The 23,046-nt window shown below is 44.5% G+C and overlaps 1 protein-coding gene across 2 annotated transcripts in view; it reads left to right on the top strand.

Annotated features, from left to right (window-relative positions):
* Positions 1-21,569, top strand: part of SPATS2 (spermatogenesis associated serine rich 2) — a 50,761-nt gene extending 29,192 nt beyond the window's left edge. For both annotated transcript variants that reach the window (XM_082212556.1, XM_082212557.1), the window contains exons 3-13: positions 2,929-3,008; positions 3,647-3,755; positions 5,463-5,512; positions 6,526-6,787; positions 7,520-7,726; positions 11,364-11,499; positions 14,739-14,797; positions 15,824-15,933; positions 17,944-18,046; positions 18,895-19,100; positions 20,382-21,569. In XM_082212556.1, the coding sequence (XP_082068682.1) occupies positions 2,929-3,008; positions 3,647-3,755; positions 5,463-5,512; positions 6,526-6,787; positions 7,520-7,726; positions 11,364-11,499; positions 14,739-14,797; positions 15,824-15,933; positions 17,944-18,046; positions 18,895-19,100; positions 20,382-20,693 (1,634 nt within the window). In that variant the 3' untranslated portion in view covers positions 20,694-21,569. The remainder of the gene's footprint in view (positions 1-2,928; positions 3,009-3,646; positions 3,756-5,462; positions 5,513-6,525; positions 6,788-7,519; positions 7,727-11,363; positions 11,500-14,738; positions 14,798-15,823; positions 15,934-17,943; positions 18,047-18,894; positions 19,101-20,381) is intronic.
* The last annotated feature ends 1,477 nt before the right edge of the window (positions 21,570-23,046 follow it).

The raw sequence follows: 23,046 nt of genomic DNA, 5'->3' as shown, positions 1-23,046 counted from the left end.
ACCATTGGCCAGTCTAGATAGTTGTTAGGAGCTATACAGTGGTACCTCGGGTTACATACACTTCAGGTTACATATGCTTCAGGTTACAGACTCCACTAACCCAGAAATCGTGCTTCAGGTTAAGAACTTTGCTTCAGGATGAGAACAGAAATCGTGCTCCGGCGGTGCAGCAGGAGACCCCATTAGCTAAAGTGGTGCTTCAGGTTAAGAACAGTTTCAGGTTAAGTACGGACCTCTGGAACGAATTAAGTACTTAACCTGAGGTACCACTGTAGTCCAAAGCATCTGTAGGGCACCATCTTGGCTACTGCATTAGGTTTGTCTTCAAACCATTCATAGCACAAGCTGTGAATGAGGTTTGTTCTTGGCTTATTGCTTGTGGTTTATATGGGGGAAAACAAACCCAACCAGGACTTAGACCTATTACAGTCGTTAAGAGTCGTCAACAGGCTCATCTCAGCTATCTGCCAATCTCCCATTCCCACCACCCTTCTGAGTAATACCCCTCCCCACCTTCTCACTATATAGAAGGATCTGGCAACTTCTGTTTCAGTGTATCTGAAGAAGTGTGCATGCACACGAAAGCTCATACCAAGAACTAACTTAGTTGGTCTTTAAGGTGCTACTGGAAGGATTTTTTTTTTTTTAGCTCCCAATAGTACAGGTGCAGTAAGACCGAAGGAGAAGTGGAATGGTTGTGATTTTCAGTCTTTGTACCACCATGCTGCATGCTCACCTTTAAACCGTGGTTGAGCTTGACCATGCTTTGAAAGTGACATGTGAACCAGCCCACTAGTTTTTGAGCGGTCTTCGAGGGCAGCCTCATTGCAGCACATTGCATTAACATTTCAGGAGTGTAAAGAACTGTAGCCCCTCTCCCTCTGTTTGACATGGCTATAGCTGGCTATGGGTACTTTGTGTCTTGAATGCCACTTCAGCCGCCAATGGGAAGGTCAGATCTAAAAGCACGCTCAAAATTAACACCTGAATCTTTAGGCAAAGTGCACCCCCATCCAAAGCAGCCTGAACACCACCTCTCAGGTCAGAGAAGGCCTGATCTCTCAACCACATAGTTGGCTTTACCAGGGATTACAGTAGTCCTGATCGTCAAGCCACTCCTCACTTACTGCTTCAGTCTTTTAGTTCTGGAAATTGTAATTGAATAACAGAAAAGGAGCACCCCTTTTGTGACGCACAAGTCCTAAAAGCAGAACAAATAAATGTGTGCTGGCAGTTATGCTAGCATTAAACAGAATTAGCAGCTGGCAGATCTTGATAAATGAATTGTAAAAACTGCAGTTTGCGTACCCAGGAGGGAGCGACAACATTAAATATTGAGTAAAGGTTTGGTGCTGTGATGGATTCCTCTGTGCACATTCGGTAGCTGCGTATTATCCTCAAGATTAGTACCAAACAACAAAGGCAGCATTGAGACTGCCCCAGTTGTCTTAATTGATATCGGACTAGTTCTGTTAGAGGTTACACTTCCTTCGCTGCTGCTTTGATCCTTCTGTATTTTTCTTTTCTTTTGCCTGAGTAGGCTAACAAAGCAGAATTTCAACAATATGTCGGGGGTCTCACAAAACTGTACGGGTCAAAGCAGATCTTGCGAAAGATCGTCCTTCTGATCCGTTCAGCCTGGGCCTCCTGCTATGTTGAGCCTGTGTTGACTTCCAGTCAAGTGTAGCGAGGTGGTTCTGTTCATGCTCTTGCTACATCAGCAGCAGTGTGCCATATGCTTACCTGGGTTGAATTCAGTGAATGTTGATGGTGTACATGTGGCTGAGAAGCAGGCATGGACTGACTGAAAATGGGAGCATCAGCTAAAGGAGAGGGTTGTGTGAATAGGCCATGAATCGTTAAGGCGATACTGTACATCAGTGTTTCCCAACCGGTGTTCCGCGGCACACTACTGTGCCGTGAGACGTTGGCTGGTGTGCCGTGGGAGGGAGGCGGGCGAGTCGGGCGGTGAGAGGCGGCGGCGGCGAGGATCCGCGTTGAGCCGGGGGCGGCTCCGCGGTGGTGGTGCCGAGCGGCGGGGCAGCGCGTGCAAAAGGGAGGAGCGCGAGACAGCGGAGGAGGAGGAGGCCGGCATGTCCGGGCAGCAGCAGCACCAACAGCAGCAGCAACTCCCGGCGACGGCTCCTCAAGCCCCGCCGCCGCCCCCTCCTCCGCCCGCTATCGCCGCCACCACCACAACAGCCACCGCCGCCTCAGTTGCCGCCGTCCCTCAGTCCCTCGCTCTGCTGCCTCCTCCCACCCCCAAAGCTTGGAGGTTCCCCGGCAAGGGAGGGAAAAAACTTTCACTTTCGTGCGTCCCTCCCGGCATGATGCTGCGCGTTGACGTCACGGGGCTGTAATGGTGGTGTGCCGCGAGATTTTTTTCAGTAAACAGGTGTGCCGTTGCCCAAAAAAGTTTGGGAAACACTGCTGTACATTGCTGCTCCCAATTTTCTGCTGCCGTTATGTTTGCTCTGAAGTAGAGTTAAGGATTCGCAAAGCTATGTTGAAGGTGTGTCTAACCCAATGATAAATCTTGAAGATAAGCTTTAGTATGCCTAGGAATATACCAGACTAAGCTTCTGACCTTCAGAACTCATCACAAGCTCTTCCCAGGCAGTCTGATTTGGGGCTGGTCTTGCCATATTGCCAAGGCTGGCTGTTTTCAGAGTTCTGCTTCAAGGCAGTGTATACAATTGCTGCAGTGTTCAACAGGTGGAACCCCTGTGCACTCTGCCTCTCTAGTAGGGTGTGTTTGCATACTCTTGTCACCAGGGATTGGATGAGACCTTTTAGCATAATCTCCAGCCTACTTTTTATTTTCTTTCTGCACAGCACAGTGTATATCTACAATTCGTCTGAGAGGTTATTTCCATCTTCTTGGTTCCTTTCATTCTGAATATTCTGTGTCTCTTTCCACTTCATCAGATTCATCAGGATTTATTTTTGATGTGCAGTCCAATACTGTGATGGCCCAAGGAGGTACCTTTGAAAACATGAAAGAGAAGGTAAGGAATTCCTGAACAGTTCTTGTAGCTAGGAGTTTGGCATGTTATATTGCTGCTAGATTCTTATGATCTGCGACGAACAGAAATTTGGAGTAGATAGAGACCTCTGCTGTAAGCAAAGCTGTTACCCCTTTTGATTCTTTGATTCCTGTACTACTGGTTTGGGGGGAAATGATCTCTCTGTAACTCTCCATTTCTCCCTTGCCTCCTTTCCTCTGCCATTCCTGCAAGTGACTTTAAAGCCGTGATTGAGACATGTGCATTATCAAAAAAAGGGGGGGCCAGCATTTATTTGGGGGCAGAGATGTACTGGCCAGTTGCATTTGGCAACATATTGAGTCATAATGTAAGCGTTGCAGTAATAACTGAAGCAAAAGGGACCCAGGTGGCTTCAGTGCTGCTGTGTGTTCATGTTGCTTCCAGCTATAGCGTCTGTGAGAGGTTTGCTTCCTTGGGATGGGCTTCAGAAAAACATTGCCAGAGAAAACAACACTAATGGGCTGTTCCCAGAGCAAAACTGAAACTGACATCAGCTGGAAGAAAAGAAACTTAACTAGTTTCCTGTGTTGGAAGCAAGGGGAAATGTTTGACTTGGAAGCAAGTGGTTAATATGTGACCTGCATATCTCATTTTTCTAGATCAGTGCTGTGAGAGCAATAGTCCCCAACCGCAGCAACAACGAAATTATCCTGGTGCTGCAGCACTTTGATAACTGTGTAGATCGAACGGTGCAGGCTTTCATGGAAGGTGAGTTTTTTAATAACCAGGTTCTATCTCAGATGCTGGCTGTCATCTGTGATGGGGATAAATGGTGGGTAGGGGTTATGGGCCTTGCATTGTGAATATGTGCAGTTACAAACTCTTCACTTTTGCACCTAGTTTATTTGGTGTGGGTGTTTGAGATTCTTGGTTTTGTTGGGGACCAGGAAGGTAACATTTGGGGTGTGGAATTTGGTATGGAGAAAGACTGGAAAAGAAGGAAGGGTGTAAGAGTAAAGAGTTCCACTCTGAACATTTATTTCCTTTGCATGTTTTACATGCAAAGACAATCCACATAAAAGGGAAAATCAGTCCTCAGCTCCGTAAACTGTTGAGGGGAAAGTCTCCTGGGCAACTATTTTACAAAGATCACAAGCAAGCATGACATCCAAATATGCATCATTGTGGCAAAATAGATATTCCTGCAACTTTTACACAAGTATACATACTTAAAACAAATATTTGGTTCATGTAGGACATATGTGTGCAAAGCCCCCAAATACTGTTTTCTGACTTTTTAATGAAGAAGCAGCCATACATTTCTAGATTTTACTTTCAGTCAACGTGGGCTAGAAATTTGTTTCTCGGCTCAGAAGTTTATGTGCTTGGATCAGTACAATTTTGCTTTAGCATCTGGGTTCTATATTGCACCATCTTGACAATATAAATTCCCACTTTTCCTGCTTCATTCTTTTGTATATGCTTATGTAGGTACATGAACATTTAAATGTTTATTACTTGAGGTTGGACAAGAGCCAGTTTGGTGGCCAGCCCAAATGTACCTCTCATTAAATGGTAATTGTCTTTAGACTACGTAGGGAGAGTTTTTCTTGGCTTTTCTCAGAATGAGCAGCACATTGGTTTCATTCCTGAATATGTTTTCTTTCTTTCTTTCTTTCTTTTTGCATATACTCTTTCAGAATCTATTTAGGATCCACATGAAACAAAAAGGCCATATTTCGGTATAGGATTGAAACTAGAATTGTACGCACAGAGTTTTTAAACTCTTTTGTCGCTATACTACCATAAAAAAAATCAACCAATGTGTAAATTATCTATGCAATGGCTAGAAATAAATTTTTAGTTACTTGGAAGTTAGTAGGCTGTACTTCCAGTGCCAGGAAACACCTCTGTATTAATGCAGTTTTATTGCTCCAGCACATGCATGCTGCAACACATTGCGTGGAATACTGTGATTCAGAAGGGGCACACTTGAGTTCAAATTAGATCTCTGCAGCAGCCTGTATCAGTGTTATCTCGTTCTCGCTGACATTTCTTGTGCCCAAACCAAACAGGCACTTTGTAACATACAAAGACTTTTAATATCACACACAGAAAGAGAAAATTCCTACAAGAGCATTTGGATGCCCCTTGTACGTAAATCCTCATCCCTCCTTCGTTTTCCTGGCTCTAACTTCATGGAAATTCAGGCTCTGCTATATTTTTCTCTTTGGTTTTTTTGGTCAAAAACTCTCAGAAAACACCTGGGGATAAGAGGATGGTCTGCTTTCCAACCCATGGGCAGAAAAGAAATATATAATTCTTTCCTTCATGTGCTATCTGCGCCACATCAGTTACTTTTGTAACTCTAGATTCTCTTTTAATATCTCGTGTTACTATCTCCTTTCTACTTCACATTCATAGCGCATAATTCATAATACATTTCTGCTTACGATTTTTCTTTTTCGAAAACAGGTAGTGCCAGTGCAGTGTTGAAAGAATGGACAGTAACTGGAAAGAAAAAGGTAAGCCGTAATTTGGTCTTGAACTGCAGTGTATTGGGTTGGTTTGGAGTCTTTCTGGAAGAACCATGGGGTTTTCTAAGCCCATCTTCTTGTACCACTCACACCAAACGGCAATGACGCAAGAAAAAGAGAATTTGTCGTAGGGCAGCACTGCGTATTTATTACTAGATAATGTTGATCTGAGAAACTACTCCAGTGTCTGGTAGCTTTTTGGAACAAAGTTTCAAAACCACAATTCACTTCTGCTTAGCATTATTGGTGTGTGTGTGTGTGTGTGTGTGTGTGTGTGTGTGTGTGTGTGTAAAATACTGCCCTATACCTGCAGGTTGGTTCACAGAATAAACAGAATATAAAACCACAAACCATTCATGAGAGACAGTATCATGTGGGAACATTTTCAGCTGGCATGCTGAAAAAAATTCCTAGTCCTGCAAAACTGTTCCTTGGCACCTGTCTATTAGGCTTCTTCTAGGTTCAGGGGAAGTTTTCTGATTTCTTGATTAAATTGTTATCCCTTTGGCCAGTGAAAATGTTACTCAACCATGTCTCTGGCTTCTAAGATTTCACAGTGTGGTTCTCACTCACTGTCAAGCACACCTTTTCAGTTGCAAGGGCTAAAAATGGAAAGCTGCAACTCTCAGAGCCCAGTGACACATCCTGTGCCTTTTCTGCATTTGTACAAAATAGTGGTGTGCACACATCTGTGAGTGCAGCCAGTCCTTCAGAATAATTGATGGTTGAGAGCAGTATTTTTAATGTTCTCCTGCACTAAAGTCTTTCTCTATGCACAGTTGCCACGCATAGTACACTTGGGCCACATTAATCTCAGTCTGTCGGTTCTAATTGTTAAATAAATCCATCCCACTTTTAAGGGATCAATGCCTAGGACGTTCAGCTATAAAGTATCTAATTATCTGATGTTCAAGTAGTAAGAATGATCCTGGAAATTAAGCTTAGCGTTTTTCTTTCCTCTCCCCCTTCCCCCTTGGTGGGGTGGATATATTAATCCCTAGAACAAAAAGAAGAAAACTAAGCCAAAGCCTCCTGCAGAATCGAGGGCCAGCCTTCCTGACCCCAGCAAGCCAGCATCCACCGAAGAAGAACAGTCTGTAGCTTCATCTGATAAGGGTGGGATCAACGGTTACCATGTCAACGGCTCGGCCAATGACACAGAGTCTGTGGACTCACTCAGCGAAGGTTTGGATGCGCTTTCCATAGATGCCAGAGAGTTGGAGGAGGGCGAGCCTGCAATGCCTGAGGTGCCTGATGGAGCAGGTTAGTTCTCTGTCAGGTTGTTGCCGAAAAGCAGTACTGCTGCTTGTGTGTGTAAAGAAATAGGAGGGCCTTGTTCTCTCCCTTCCGCTGTGCTTAAATATGTAATAATATTAAAAACAGATTAAATACCTTTTTTGCTGTTTAGCACTTTTAACAGCACTTTGGAAATACGGTGGAAACTATTCCAGGTTCCCAGAGGAAGGAGATGGCAATAGGAGCGAATTCTGCTACAGTCATACCTTGGAAGTCAAACGAAATCTGTTCCAGAAGTCGGTTCAACTTCCAAAAGGTTTGGAAGCCAAAGGACGGCTTCTGATTGGCTGCAGGAAGCTCCTGCAGCCAATCAGAAGCTGCGGAAGGCACATTGGAGGTTTGGCTTCCCAAAATAGTTTGCAAACCGGAAGAGTCACTTCCAGGTTTGCAGCGTTTGGGAGCCAAAACGAGAACTAAGCTGTTCAAAAACCAAGGTATGACTGTATAAGGTTGGGTATCTAAATTTTGCACTAAAGGCTCACTTAGAAGTGGCTTCATAGAGATGGATGCTAGTGTATCTTCTAGGTAGATGAGCGTTCATAGCGCATTGTTCTTTCTGGCGATATGGTGCTCTGCCAAAACTATAAAGAGGTGCCTAGGAAAAATAGTTTGGGAACCCTGGCTTACATAATTGCACTGTTTTACTGTGTTATGATCTTCAGATGCATGAAGTAGGACCTTCTTTTCCTCCCTCTTTAGTAACATTAGAAAATGGGCTAGCAGACCTCAGTCCAAAGCCTGCCACCGCACGGTCTTCCCAGAATGCCCAGCCTCTCCGGGTGCAGCCTGAACTGAGAAGCTCCAGCAAGCCGCTTTCCAGGCCTGTATCCAGCAACCATTCACCTGCCCCTTCATCTCTGACGATGCTGGATGAGGTCCCTGCCTCCTCTGGGAACAAAAAGCTAGGTAGGCTGGGTGGGATCTGTGACTGCTGCATGATTTTGTTGTTCATTTTCTAGGCTTCGCTGAGCACATCATAGTTTCGCCGAGCAGATCTGGAAAAAGCTACAGAGTGACTACATTTGTTCTAATTACTGGGCTGAAAAGTTTTAATGTGTGCCGCCTCTTGTCTCACTATGGGGGTAGGAATGGATAGCATTGGACTAGGATCCGAAAGACACTGGAGAAGAGGAGGTTAAGGGGTGATATGATAGCCATGTTCAAATATATAAAAGGATGTCACATAGAGGAGGGAGAAAGGTTGTTTTCTGCTGCTCCAGAGAAGCGGACACGGAGCAATGGATCCAAACTACAAGAAAGAAGATTCCACCTAAACATTAGGAAGAACTTCCTGACAGTAAGAGCTGTTTGACAGTGGAATTTGCTGCCAAGGAGTGTGGTGGAGTCTCCTACTTTGGAGGTCTTTAAGCAGAGGCTTGACAACCATATGTCAGGAGTGCTCTGATGGTGTTTCCTGCTTGGCAGGGGGTTGGACTCGTTGGCCCTTGTGGTCTCTTCCAACTCTATGATTCTATGATTCTAAGACACCTAGGTCAAGAGCCTGCTCAGCCATAAACAACACTGGATAACATTGTCCCAAGTCACTCTCAGCCTGACCCTCCCTCACAGCTTCTATGAAGGTAGAAGAGGAAGAACCTGACCCACCATAAATGCTGCTCCCAACTCCTTGAAGAATGGTGGTATAAAAGATGAGAGAAATAAATGTGCCCACATCAATGGGATCTTGAAAACTGGATATAAAATTGAAAGCTGTTAGCTATTAGTTCCATATGTTGTAAAGAGTGTATACAAAGGCATTAGAGATGTACAGTTGTACTTTGAAAGTCGAACGCCTTGGGAGTCGAATTTTTGGCTCCTGAACGATTGAAAACCGGAAGTGAGTGTTTTGGTTTTCGAATGATTTCCGGAAGCCAAACGTCTGGCACGGCTTCCGTGGCTTCCAGTTTGCTGCAGGAAGGTCCTGCAGCCAATCAGAAGCCATGCCTTAGCTGTCGAACGTTTTGGAAGTTGAACGGACTTCGCAAATGGATTCCGTTCGGCTTCTAAGGTACGACTGTATTCTGTTTGTCTTGTTCATGTCCAGCAGTCTTAGGAACATGTCTGCATGCTGCTCCTCAGCCCAATATAAATTAATCATTTACATTACTGTTCTGCAGCTCTTTGGGCTAGATTCAACTAAATAATTGCACTAGCAGGAACCAGCAATATAAGTCCCACTGGTGCAAAGTGATTTTTCTCAGCTTTTTTTCCTCCATACAGTGCCCTCCTCAAATCAGCTTTGGGATTAGAACAGCAAAAGAAGGAAAAATGGTTCCGTCTAGCACACAGAAATATGTGTGCTGACAGAACAATTGTAATAGCACAGCATTGAAATTTTTATTTCCATTTATTATCTTGTAAAAATGCATTAAGAAGACGTTTTCTAAACAATAAATCACCATCCTTGTCTTTCACTGTGTTTTAACACAAACACTGTGCTAGCTGCTACATTGGTATCTTGCACCTGGTGGGTCCTGAGTTGTGATCTTCCTGTGGAAGATTGAAACTGATAGCTCACCTCCTCCTTCCCCACTGCCTTGGTGGTAACTTTCCAAGCCTGCTTTAATGTCAGACTGCTGCCACCCCTGTAGTTCTTGTCCAGTTTTATGCTTGTTCTGCAAGTCCTGTGGTTGGGGAAGAAATTGCATGCAGAATTACTGAGCAGTCTCCCAGCTCTGAGGCTTATCCCCTGGATGATTTGAGAACATAAGTCACCAGGCGAAATGTCTCTTCCCTGTTGAATTTGAATTCCAGTTCTGCTTCCATTTGGGCTGCAGAGACCTCTTGTAAGGTACAGAATGTGTTAGGTAAGCCGGGGCTTCATTTGCAGAGCGCATTAGGCAGACAGTCTGCTGAAATTGAATTTAATTAAATTGCCTAGTGGTGGGAGGATTATGAGCGCTTTAATAGGAATGTTGCATCTTTGTTGAGCAGGCTATAGATGACACCCTGTCTGTTAACTGCCTTTCCTCCAACTGCTATAAAACTAAGACACAGAGTTGGTTAACTGAAATCTTTTAATTAATTGGTTTTCCTGCTCAATCGTTGCCCACTGTTCATATCATTTAGAATTTGTACTATCCCATATTTTTTCACGATGTTCCTTACTGGAAACTTTTCAAGATCGTGTACATTTTTCCCATGACGCGAGCCAGTATCTCAAAGAAACCTGGTGGTTAATGAGAAGCGGCAGTTTCTTACCATTCCTTCCTTTAGTCTCCTCTGTTCCTGTCTCTACCTGTCAGCAGCAAGGACCTCCAAGACCTTGATTCTAAGCATGGCCATTATCCCTAACTTCGGGGAGAGATGAACATCCGGCTCCCAGCATCAATGGTTCACCTTCTCGCAGTAACAAGGGCTATAACAAGCAACTGGCAGTTTAGCTTAGCAGGGGGTGAACACTTCAGCATGCCTTGGTGATGGAAATAAGCATGGAGATGTGCTCTGCTGGAGAGATGAGGCAGAGTGTCTATAACCTTTATTGCTCTCTCTTGAGTCTTTCATCTTTTCTTTTAGAAGAAACTACTCTTGTACAAGGGACGCGGGTGGTGCTGTGGGTTAAACCACAGAGCCTAGAACTTGCTTGATCAGAAGGTTGGCGGTTCGAATCCCCGCAACAGGGTGAGCTCCTGTTGCTCGGTCCCTGCTCCTGCCAACCTAGCAGTTCGAAAGCATGTCAAAGTGCTAGTAGATAAATAGGTACCGCTTCAGCGGGAAGGTGAACAGCGTTTCCGTTCGCTGCTCTGGTTCGCCAGAAGCGGCTTAGTCATGCTGGCCACATGACCTGGAAGCTGTACGCCGGCTCCCTCAGCCAATAAAGCGAGATGAGCGCCGCAACCCCAGAATCGGTCATGACTGGACTTAATGGTCAGGGGTCCCTTTACCTTTACCTACGCTTGTACAGATTTGAGTTTACTAGGGGGAAACGCCTTCTCAAAGTTAAAACTCTGAAATTTAATTCATAATTAGATGCCCCACATGTGCACACAGTCCAGTGCATCTGGCGTATTCTTGAAATCAAGATATCATCTTCTGGTCAATCTGGTAATCTGTGGTTTTTTTGAAAAAAATCAAATGGGTACTTCATGGCAGTTAGTCAGTGGTTGACTATGTATTAATTTCATTGCTGAATGCAAGCCCCACTAGGATGAGTCTCACCTAGGAGCTTTGATTGGGAACTCCTGAGTTGATTCTACTGAAGGCAGGGCTTACATTTGCTGCTGAATTTAAACTTTGTGCCGGATGCAGGCCCGCTTTTACCAGGAACCTTTGCAGCCATGGCTTAATTCATGTGAAGGAAGAGAGGAAGAGCACCCCTTAGAGTGTGTGCCCAAAACTTCCTTTTGAAATTGAATTGCCTAGCTTCAAGGGATTTACCAGTAGGCGGTCCTATGCACCTGTCAAAAATGCTCCATGGAGAATTGGCCAGTCCTGGATTGGGCCTTCAGGCGGATCCAGTTCGTCACCTCTGCTTTTATAGCAATTTGGAAAACTTGGATGGACTAATACTAGAAGGCTTTGTGTGTTTCTTCCCCCCCGGCAGGTTCTAATATTGAAAAATCAGTGAAAGACCTCCAACGGTGCACTGTGTCACTGGCTCGGTATCGTGTTGTAGTTAAAGAAGAAATGGATGCCTCCATTAAGAAAATGAAACAGGCCTTTGCAGAACTTCAGAGCTGGTATGCTAACACCTGCAGAGGCTGAATTATTCAGATCTGAATAAGTTTAACATGTCTTGGGAAAAGGCAACCACTTTACTTTTACGAGTGTTTTCCTTGGGGCCTGTCACTTGTAAGGTAGTCATGTAGGTAGTGTACATGGTCACGTGTATCTTCTCATTGATGGTGGTTGTTTGGAAAGGCTGCCACCAGTAACTGAAGCTGGTGGTGGTCTTCATGTTACAAACCTGGCTACCAATCCAAGCTATTGGACCCTGAAACATCATATGACAGTTCTGCATTATAGGCAGTCACAATCTCCTCCCATTGTTCCTTGAAGCCGCTGAACTATGCATGTCTTGAAATGCCCACAGCTGCAAGGAAAGCCCCCTTTTGGGGGAAGAGCTGAAGACGTGAAGCCCCTGATCTGTATGCCAATGGTTCCAGGTTTAAAAATCCCCTGTGAGGCCCTTGTTGCAATTGTGCACTCTGACGTGGTGAAGCATAACTCAATTCTGAAGGAATAGATATTTAATTCAGGGGTTGCCAGTGGGGCACCCATGGGCTCAGTGCTGCTCTTGAAGTCTTCCCCTGGTCAGATGGCAAAACATCTGAGCCCCTTGGTCAAAAGGTGGCGAGGGCAGTCACCTCTGTCTTCCTTGAAAAGCACACATTGCTGAAGGGAAAAGTTGGAAGAGTGACACTCTTTCCAGTTTCCTTTTTCAACTCATGTGCTTTCCAAGGCTCAAAATCCGCATGCACTTCCTCCCTGTCTCTCGGGTGAGTGGGCTCTTCCAGAGGGGAAAATGACTGAGGCAGTTAATGAGTTTTGCCCATAGTATTAGCATATTTCTGTAGTGGTTCCCCATCTGTGGAATGCTCTCCCCAGGGAAGTTCAGCTGGTGCCTTCATTATACACCTTTTAAGTGTCAGGGGAAAATGTTCCTCTTTGACTAGGCCTTTGGCTGATTGGCATCCAATGCCCTTTTAAAATGTGTTGGGGGGGTTGGGTTGCTTTTGTTTTTATTATGTATTTCGTGTTTTTACATTGTGATTTTATGATGTAATCGCCCTGAGACCTGCGCTGTGGTCGAAACCACTGACCCTCTTGGGCTTGCCGATTGACAGGTCCGTGGTTCAAATCCCCTCAACAGGATGAGCTCCCATTGCTCTGTCCCAGCTTCTGCCAACCTAGCAGTTCGAAAGCACACCAGTGCAAGTAGATAAATATGTACCGCTGCAGCGGGAAGGTAAACTGTATTTCCGTGTGCTCTAGTTTCCGTCACGGTGTTCTATTGCGCCAGAAGCAGTTTAGTCATGCTGGCCACATGACCCGGAAAGTTGTCTGTGGACAAACGCCGGCTCCCTCGGCCTGAAAGTGAGATGAGCGCCACAACCCCATAGTCGCCTTTGACTGGACTTAACCGTCCAGGGGCCCTTTAGTTTTACCTTTATAGGGCAGTATACAAATTTAATAAATAATAATAATTAATTGGTCAAGCATTATTTTGAGCGCCACAACCCCATAGTCGCCTTTGAATGGACTTAACCTTCCAGGGGTCCTTTACTTTTACCGTTATAGGGCGGTATACAAATTTAATAAATAATAATAATCAATTGGTCAAGCATTATTTTCGCCCATCAGTGCCCCTTTCTGTGGGTTATAATCTCTGCAAAATGAGAGCTCTAGTTTTGCTAGCTTAAAAAGTCCTCCTCTTGTAACAATTAATTCTTTGCTCTTTGACTCACACTTGCGTCACGTTCAGAAAGGTCAAAGACCCGAGTGTGGTTCAGCAGCCTGGCTCAGATAAGTCTGTGTGTCCCAGTTGCTATGGGAAGGGTGAGGGTGGAATCAGCAGAAACCAGGAAGTTCAGTTCCGTGACACAGGGATATATAGTGCCTGTTTGGAAGCAAGCCAGGGGAACCTCCTTCAATAAATGTCAAGTAGAGAAGGTTCCTGCAGGGAGGCTTTTGTACACAGGACTGATAAAACACTGAGCCTGGGGTCAGTTTGGCTCTACATTATAGCCAAGATTATTTGCCTTTTCCTTAAAACGCAGTGACGGGTCTGCTAGAAAGAATCTCTTCCACATTCCCTGTGGGTTTCAAGGAACAACTGTTGCACGGGTTGAAGTCAGTGCAGACAAATGAAATGCTTTTCTGTCCATTTCTGAGGAAACCAATTCATGTCAGTATGTAAAGCAGGAAGGGTGTCACAGGAGCAACCGGCTTTGGAAGAATTTTAGTTTTAGATGCTGTGATGGTTGACACAGCAGAATTGTTCCTTAACACCACAGGAGTTGCAGTTGGTTTTAAAAAGATGTTATATTGTCATATTGTCTTCCGTAAGACATACCAAGCAGTGGAACGAGAACAGAACACAATGCTAAGCTTTCTTTCAATAGATTTCCCTCCAGAGAACCAGCCTTCCTGTGGCAGACACAGTTGCCTTAGGCTGTGTGTGTGGTCCTTTGAGGTGCCATTTCAGATTATGTGGGTAACAGCATTTGCAGCAAAAAAATTAAGGCCACCTAGAACTGTAGAAAAGGGACGCAGGTGGCGCTGTGGGTTAAACCACAGAGCCTAGTACTTGCCGATCAGAAAGTCGGTGGTTCGAATCTCCGCGACGGGGTGAGCTCCCGTTGTTCGGTCCCTGCTCCTGCCAACCTAGCAGTTTGAAAGCACGTCAAAGTGCAAGTAGATAAATAAGTACTGCTCTGGTGGGAAGGTAAACGGCGTTTCCGTGTGCTGCTCTGGTTTGCCAGAAGTGGCTTAGTCATGCTGGCCACATGACTCCCTCAGCCAATACGCCGGCTCCCTCGGCCAATAAAGTGAGATGAGTGCCGCAACCCCAGAGTCGGTCATGACTGGACCTAATGGTCAGGGGTCCCTTTACCTTTAGAACTGTAGAAAATTCTGAAGAATCAGAGCTTAAACCTCAAATCAAGGTTCTTCTGATTTCCAGGCAGTGAATTGATTGTTAGTGCCATGTTTCTGTGCACTCAATAAAGTTATGTCACAAATTCTGGAAAGGGCTTGCAGTTTTCTGTTGCCATCTGTTGGCTCATTCTTTATACTGGTACTGATCCATTCAAGCTCACTGAACAGCATGAACAATTCACATGCCTCTTTTGTCCCTGTTCTTTCTGCATAGGGTTTATAGCAGACTTGTTTTTTGTCCACAGTCTGACAATATACAGGCTATGAGTGTAAAAGGTTTGCCCCTCTCACCTCTATCTTTTATCCTCCTTTTTTCTAGTCTCATGGATCGAGAAGTAGCCCTTCTAGGTGAAATGGACAAAGTGAAAGCAGAAGCAAGTAAGTATTTTGTTTTGTTTTTAAAGAAATTGTGTTAAAACCTTTTTTTATGGCAATGCAGTGACTTAAAAACAAACAGTGAGCCAGACCTTCTCTCCAGCCCATTCCATGTCCCTTCCAAATATAAAATCCATTATCTCATAGGCAAAAATGGCATTAAATGAGTGAATTCTGAGTACAAATACCAAAGTCTTGCAGGTATGGGCAAAACTGCAGTTTCCACTGCTGAAACTAACCTGAGCAACAGGCCGAACAAGGGCTAGGGCACAGACAATGGGCAGGCTACCCACTGGAGTCTCATTTTTGGTGTGAGAACCTGATTATGAAACTTAATTCAATAAGGCTTGTCTATAAGAAGACTTCAGGAACACCTCAATAGCTCCATCAACAGTTGTGTCATCTGGGTGCATGGGTCTTATTTTAAAGAACTAAATGGCTAGGCATAACATACCAAAGAAATTGCTTCCTCCCTGTGTCCCATTATAATGTCAAAGACAGGCGCATATATCATACCTTTTGCACACACACCCCATTGGAAAAGTAGCAGCTTCAGTGAGGTAACTATTTAGCAGGAAATCAATCCTGGAGGGAAAGGGTTAACACCACTCCCAACCCTTGGCATTTCACGTACAAGCAAGATTGCATGAATGTACACAGTTGCTATTATTATTATTAGCGCTATTAGCATTTGATCCTATCCATAGATCTCCAATATTGCATCATGTTTAGTCCTGAAAGCTCCAGTTTAACAAATGCAATTAGTCCAAGTCAGGGCAGAGTGTGTGGAAGCCTTCTAGGTGGATTCCTCATAACTATTGAACTCCTACTCCCTAGAGTTGGCCTTTTGGGGCTACATACAGTTGGCGTTTTTAGCATCTGCTTTAATGTAGGTTTCAGTTTTGTTCATTAATTTGCTGCTTGCAATGAGCTGCTAATATCAGTGAGCCAGTGATTAGTATCACTGAGCTGGTTATGTAACTGCCTTGGGCATCATAACCGCTTGGTCTGCATTCCTTTACATTTCAGTGGACATCCTAAGCAGCCGGCAAAAGAAGGCAGAGGCGCTGAAGAAGATGACTGATGTGGCTGTCCGAATGTCCGAGGAGCAGTTGGTAGAGCTTAGAGCTGATATAAAGGTGAACCTTGGACTTCTGTGTGCTATGCTAGCCCTATTCTTACCATTAATCATGATTGTGGACTAAACAGCTGGTGTAGAAGTCAGAGCAAAGTAGAGTCAGAAATAGTAACCATGTAGCCATAGCTTAATTCCCTGGTATCCTCCTGTTACAGGAGAATTGTAGCTGAATTTACCATATTTTTTGCTCTATAAGACACACCAGACCATAAGACGCACCTAGTTTTTGGAGGAGGAAAACAAGAAAAAAAATATTCTGAATCCCAGAAGCCAGAATAGCAGGAGGGATCGCTGTGCAGCGAAAGCAGCGATCCCTCTTGTTGTTCTGGCTTCTGGGATAGCTGTGCAGCCTGCATTCACTCCATAAGACGCACACACATTTCCCCTTACTTTTTAGGAGGGAAAAAGTGAGTCTTATAGAGCAAAAAATACGGTATATTTTGCATGTAGGATGGCCCAGGCTCAGTCCATCGTACCATTTTGTGTTAAGGAGTGCTCTTTCATACCTGAGCTGCGAAGAGTCTCTGGAGAATGTTTGACCTTGATAGGGTCAGGGTTGAGAGGACTAGGCTAGGCACTGGTCTTCCAACTGGTGGGTCACAGAATCATACAGTTGTAGAGTCGGAAGGGACCCCGAGGGTCATCTAGTCCAACCCCCTTCCTCGCAGGCAGGCATTTCAGCACATGGCTGCCCACCCAATTTAAAACCATACCAGGCCTTGCATAGCTTTGCTGATGTGCTAGCGGTTTTATCGCTGCACCGCTAGGAGTGGCCTAATTCGAGGTGGGTTGCAACAGGAGCACTACTACCACCATGCATATATATGGTAAAAGATTAAAAATTGGGCCCCAAAATACATGTCCTGGGTCTGAAAAGGTTGCACAGAGAGGGCGGGGGCAGAGACTTGGTATCCTCTTGAAACGTGTTGCTGGAATTGTGCCAATGTTCACCTTGGTAGCGAAAGAACCTTTGAAAGAAGACATTCTTCATAAGGAATCTCTTCTTACTGATAGTCTCCGGAACCAACTCTGCACAGGTGTGTTTCCAAGGGTGTCTGAAGTTCTAACTTTTTCCTCCATCTGAATAATAGAAAGAACCTCCAAGGTATTCCAGACTTCTGCCAATGCAGGAAATCCACTGCTACAATATCCCCAATCGGTGGCCATCTAGTCAAAGCTAAGGTTTCATTAAAAGTTCTCATTCTGATCTTTTTTTATTTCTAAAGAAAACCAAGATAAAGTGCTCAGATTAAATAAATGTATGTAAATTCATTTGCTTGCATAATGCATTTCAAAACATTGCATTCCCCTTTTTCCTGAGAAACATTTGCACTTCACTGGTGTTCAGCATCTCGTTTAGAGAGAAATTCCAGTCTAGACAATAACCTCTCAGCTACCAAGCAGAAACCTTTGCCTGTGCTTTCTCTTTACATTTGTTCTCGCGTTTGTTTTCTAAAAAGTAGAATAATCTATCTGATCATGGAGCATCAAGCATGCTTGCTTCAAACACATAGCTCCAATAAATGCTCTTTTTTTCTACCACCAGAGGGCAGAACAAAGTTGCATAAACATCCCATTGAGCTCCGACACACTGTTCCACCAGCAAGACCATGCATAATTTTTATCTCACGTAAATTACCATTAATGTAAGGTTACCAGACGTCCCCGTTTCCCGGGGACAGTCCCTGGATTTACAAATCAGTCCCCATACAAAATCCATTGAAGTTGAAAAGTGTTCATTGAAAAAAATCTGGTAACCTTGCATTAATGACACTGGAATGAATGTTTTGAAAACGCTTGCAGATAAATGGGATTTCCTTGCAATTGGAGGGCTTAGTTTTCTGCAGCTGTGTTGGTGAATCCGGAAGGTAGCATGTACCTTGGACACACTCTTGCAAGCTATGCCTTGGCAGACCTCTTGGCATCGGGGCCTCAGCTTGGCTCAAACCCTGAACATACTTAACAGAACGTCATTAATGGAACCTTAACATGCCGGCATTTTCCTCTCTAGCACTTTGTTAGTGAGCGCAAATACGATGAAGATCTTGGAAGGGTGGCTCGTTTCACTTGTGACCTAGATGCACTCAAGAGGAGCATTGAATCTTTTGGACAAGGTGAGCCAACCGTGTGTGTGTGTGTGTGTGTGTGTGTGTGTGTGTGTGTGTAATATAGATAAGTTCTTCCTCTCATTTCCAAAGCTATTATAAAAAGAAATAATTTTATGGTACCCTAAAGGTGTGACAATGCCATGTTTTGCTGTGACACCAAATTCAGCATTGTCTGTGCAGAGGAAGAGGGAATTGCTAAGTAAGGCTTTATTGGGGATTTGGACATTTCAAATTCAAACTTCTGTTCTGCCATTCATCTGTCTTTTGTCCTTGGGAGGTCATCTGCTTCAGAGCTCTGATGGTTGTACTAATGAAGTGGAAACAGGTGGGGGCTGCAACGAAATGTTGCAGTTCATTCTCCCTCCTAAAAGGAGGTGGGCTCCTGTTTTCGAATTAACCCCACGTAGCCATTCAACCTTTCCCCTCACTCCTTTCCTCTTGATGTATCGCTCCTTTTCCAATTGTTACTCTACATTCAGTGGCTAAATTCAGTCCCTATTGGACAATGCATAATTTTTGCCACTTTAAGGTGTTTATCTTTTAACGGGGGGAAAACTGCAAACCTTGGGATTTATCCAAGAATTGCTGCATTTTGGCTACAGTCCTGTGGCTGACCACCACTTGAGTTCTCTATTGGGAAAAGTTTGTAATATTACCACAAGGGTGCTGCAGGAATACAGAGAGAAGACCCCCCCCCCCCATGTAACATATCACCTTTGAATATGCAGCACTTTATCTCTCATTGTTGTCAAGAGGAGGTAGATTCTCCTTTGACTTTGTTATAGAAGATGTGTGCAGGGGATTCAGATTACGACAGCCTCTTCCTAAGAGCTTGCCTTGTGTTCTTATTTCAGTTTCGCACCCAAAGAACAGCTACTCCACCAGGTCACGCTGCAGCTCTATTGCCACGTCTGTGAGCAGCCCAGATGAGCCCAGTGCCGCAAGCACAGTATGTGCCTCTGTTTCTGCTCCGAGCCTTACGACGACCAATAAGAAACCACCACCCCCTGCAGAAGCCGCTGCAAATGCAACAAGCCGTCCATATCAGCCCTACCGTGAGGTAATGGATTAATGTTTCCTGTTGTGGTTGCAACTGGCATGTGGGTGGACCATGAGTACGTTGCTTTGAATGGCCTTTGCTTGTAGTGTAAGAACGAGTGGATGCAGCCCCTCTTGTTTATATCTCAGCTTTGCATTCGCTGCCAGCCTTGCAACATGGAGGCTACCACAAAAGGCCAGACTACCAAAGCCCTGGGCTCCTTGTGGCCCAGAAAGGGCTACGGCTCTGTGTCTCTTCCACTCTTTTTCTGCATGCATTCATGCACCCTAAACGGCTTTTTAGCAGGCCATGAGTAGAGGGAGCTAAGCTTCCTCATGGCTGTGAATAAGCAAGGCAGTTGTGCTGTGATGCAGGGGTTCCCCCCACCATGGTTGCCAAATTTCATTGGGATGGTCTGTGGTGTATCTGAAAAAATACAATTAACAATCATACAGCATCTAGCTGCATTGCAATTGCTACAAAAGGCCTTAAGGTGGTCCACCAAGACCCTCAGTGGTTTTCAGGTGGTCCGTGGGGGGAAAGTTTAGGAACCACTGAATAGGCAGGGGCATGTGGAAGTCGTCATCTTAATTTCCCATGGGCAACCTTTTTCCTGTATGCTGGACTGATCGGAAGAGGCTTGCCTTTATTGTGTCCATTTGCATGAAAATTTAAAAATATGCTTAAATCCATATTCCCTGAAAATAGAATGAAAATCTGTTAATACAGTGGTACCTCTGGTTTCGTACTTAATTCGTTCCGGAGGTCCGTTCTTAACCTGAAACTGTTCTTAACCTGAAGCACCTCTTTAGCTAATTGGGCCTCCCGCTGCTGCCGCACCACTGGAGCACGATTTTTATTCTTATCCTGAAGCAAAGTTCTTAACCCAAGGTATTATTTCTGGGTTAGCGGAGTCTGTAAGCTGAAGCGTATGTAACCCGAGGTACCACTGTAACTAGAAAGTGTATCCAATATAAAATGCTCTCTTCCATTTTTTTATATATTGTACAAATATGCTCAAGTGATGCCTTGCAGGTTTAAAGATGTGCTTGTCATCACTAATATCTTTTTTTTAAAAATTGACCCTAGTTGTCTAAATGCTCTAACTCTGTTAATAGATGTGGGAGTGGGCACTGTCCTTTTTGAATCACTCCTAAAACAGGAGCCTGGCAAGACATTCTTGTTATACTGATTTAGTGGCGGAATATCCTTGGTGTGTCTTGGCTCTTTGCTGAATGTGGCAAAACCTGCCGGCTGCCATAGCTATTGCTCACAGTAATCCTCCCTTTCTTTCCGTTTTAGGGTTTCCAGGGTAATAGAAGATCTGGTCAAGGTTACAGGGGCCAAGGGCAACGCCAAAATGGGCCCCCACACCCCAATTCAAATCGGTACCGAAGCGGGCCTTGGTACCAGTCCAACTCCAGGTCCCGGCCACCTCCTGGAAACGCAAACAGCCTCAGCCAGACTTACTCCACAGGAACCAATGGAACTGGTTCTGAGCCGGGTATGCCAGCCCCAACTGCACAGTCCCATTCGGGCACACTCAGCAAAGAAGCCAAGGCTCTGCCGCAGCGGAAACCTAGGTCAAGCCAATATGAGGCGGCCAATTCCTGAAGAGCACGAACTCTCTGCCACTTCCCAAAACTGGATGACGAGATTGTAGGACACACCTAGCTAGAGATATTAACAAAGGAACGTTTACACTTGCTGCCCCCTTTGCCACTTTTCTCTTCCTTTAATCATTCCTTTCTGGGAAAAGCGGCTCCCTAGCGCTTCTCCTGCCCTTGCTTTCTGCCACGTGACATGGGTCAGGCTTTAGTGGAAAATGCACACATGATCTCCAGGCATGGCCTTGGCAAACCTCACTGCTGCCACCTCCTTTGCACTCTCTGGCTCCTCTTATTCTGGTGCCGTCCTTAAACATGGGCAGACTTTCAGCCCTAGAAGCAAAAAATTAAAAAGGGGGGGATGTCTTCCAAGAACCCCAGCCCAAAAGCTTTTGCTCTCCCCTCGCCCTCCCTGAATGCTGCTAGCCAGGCCTTACTCCTAACAGCAAAACTCTTCATGCTGGCAATGAGACAAATTGCTGTGAATTGTGAGACCAAGATGAGTGATCCTAATGGGAGGAGCCATTAAGAGAGACTGCTGGGATGGTTATTTTCTTTTTACATCTTACCTAAATACTACATTTGGGGAAACTGGGCTTGTATCTCTCTCTCACTAGAGAATGGAGAGGTCCAGTCCTCCTGAGAGAAGCATCATTTTGACTGTACGTCATGCGTACATTTAGATGTCCCCTACTTTTAATGTTTGGTGAGGGATGGGAGGTTTAATTTGCTCCCGGTCAGGATCCCATCGTCTGATCCTAAACTAAATTTCTAGCAATTTAATTAGCAGTGCTAATCCTAGGTGATTGCAAGTTCCAATAAAAATTGCTACGGTCTTTCTCTATCCTTGTATAAATAAAAATGACGTACATGTTTAAAAGACGGCGAGTCTCTAGTTTGTGCTGTTATTTCTTGTAATTAAAGAGAGTTTGTGGTGATGTGGGCTGATCAGATGAGTTCAGAGTATGTCAAATCTAATTTCTAAAGCGTTTAGCAAGTGGAACTGGTATAGTTCTGGCTAGCTTGTGTAATCTTAAGTTCTCTGTGCAGCTGTGACCAGTAAGACAAAATGGAAAATTTATTTGAGACACCCGATGGATAATACAAACAGCTTAGTCTTGACTCCAGGCTTGGCTTTGCAGGCCAAAGGGAAATAGCAGAAGAAAGATAATAGGCTTTCGGAAGGTAAAAAAATGCTGTCAAAAGTGTTCAAAGCACATCTTGGTAAACCATTATGACCATGTGATGTATTTAGCTTCATACCCAAAATAGAAGACTGTTGAAAAATGGTAACTTGTCTGAGGGCAACTGCTGAGTTTTATAACAGAAGAGAAATTTGAACTAGGGACTTTCTGGCTAAGAGATTGAGCTCTTAGGCATGACTTCCCTACTCTTATTATCAATTTAACTTGTCTAAATAATTGTTCTCATAGGACAAGCATTAATAAATTGTGGTGTGTTCCAGAAGCACAGAACTGTGTAGGTTAGAATAGGATGGGGGCAATAAATGGCAAAGCAGTTCATTTAGAAAAGCATCACTATTACATGAACAAAATTCTCAAACCTGCTAGTCAACCGGAGGGCAACAACATCTACCTGGTTGTAGACCGAAGCGTTTACAACAGCGAAAAGGATATTCAAACACACCAAGGCGAATCAAGTACATTAGAGGCATGGGTAGTAGTGAGAAATGAGTGAGGGCAGCGAGTGTTTTCATCTTTCATTGCTTAGAGCACATTCACTTTCTGTCTTGGAAACTTAATCAAGCACACCTCAGCTACTGGTTTGAGAAGATTCAAGTGGGTGTTGGAACATAGGCAACAGATGTAGGGAACCTTTGTCCCTCCAGATATTGGCGAACTACAACTCTCAGCCAGTGGCATTGGCATCGCTAGCTAGGGCTGATGGAAGTTGTAGTTCAGCAACAACTGGAGGGACAAAGCCACTAATCTAGGTTGCAGGATTAACCATTGCAAACATGATACAGTTCTGTTGGCTCGAAAGTGTGTAGTGGTTAGAATAGAATGCATGTTTGTTTTCCATATCCTTGAGTACTGTGTTTGCTTCTTTTTGCTGGTGTTCACCAATGGATCTAAGTGCCAACTGTGCTATCAAGGAATCCAAGCTCTACATCCAAATCCTGCTTGCAGCTCCATGCCAACTCAAAATGTGGTGATTCATTTTTTAGCTTTTTTAAAAAAAATCCTTTCTCCTAGTGCAGTGTTCAGCTTGTAAGGGGAGAGGGGGAGCTAAGAGCAGGTGACCTCGTAAAATTCAGCAGCAGAAAATTCATGTTTTACAGAGCTTAGAGCAAGCGAGCTTATCCTGGTTTTCCCAGTGAAGCCTTTTAGTTGTCCCCT

The sequence above is a fragment of the Podarcis vaucheri genome (genome assembly GCF_965113315.1).
Source record: "Podarcis vaucheri genome assembly, chromosome: 2".
Classification (NCBI taxonomy): domain Eukaryota; kingdom Metazoa; phylum Chordata; class Lepidosauria; order Squamata; family Lacertidae; genus Podarcis; species Podarcis vaucheri.
This window is presented reverse-complemented; position numbering and strand designations above follow the sequence as displayed.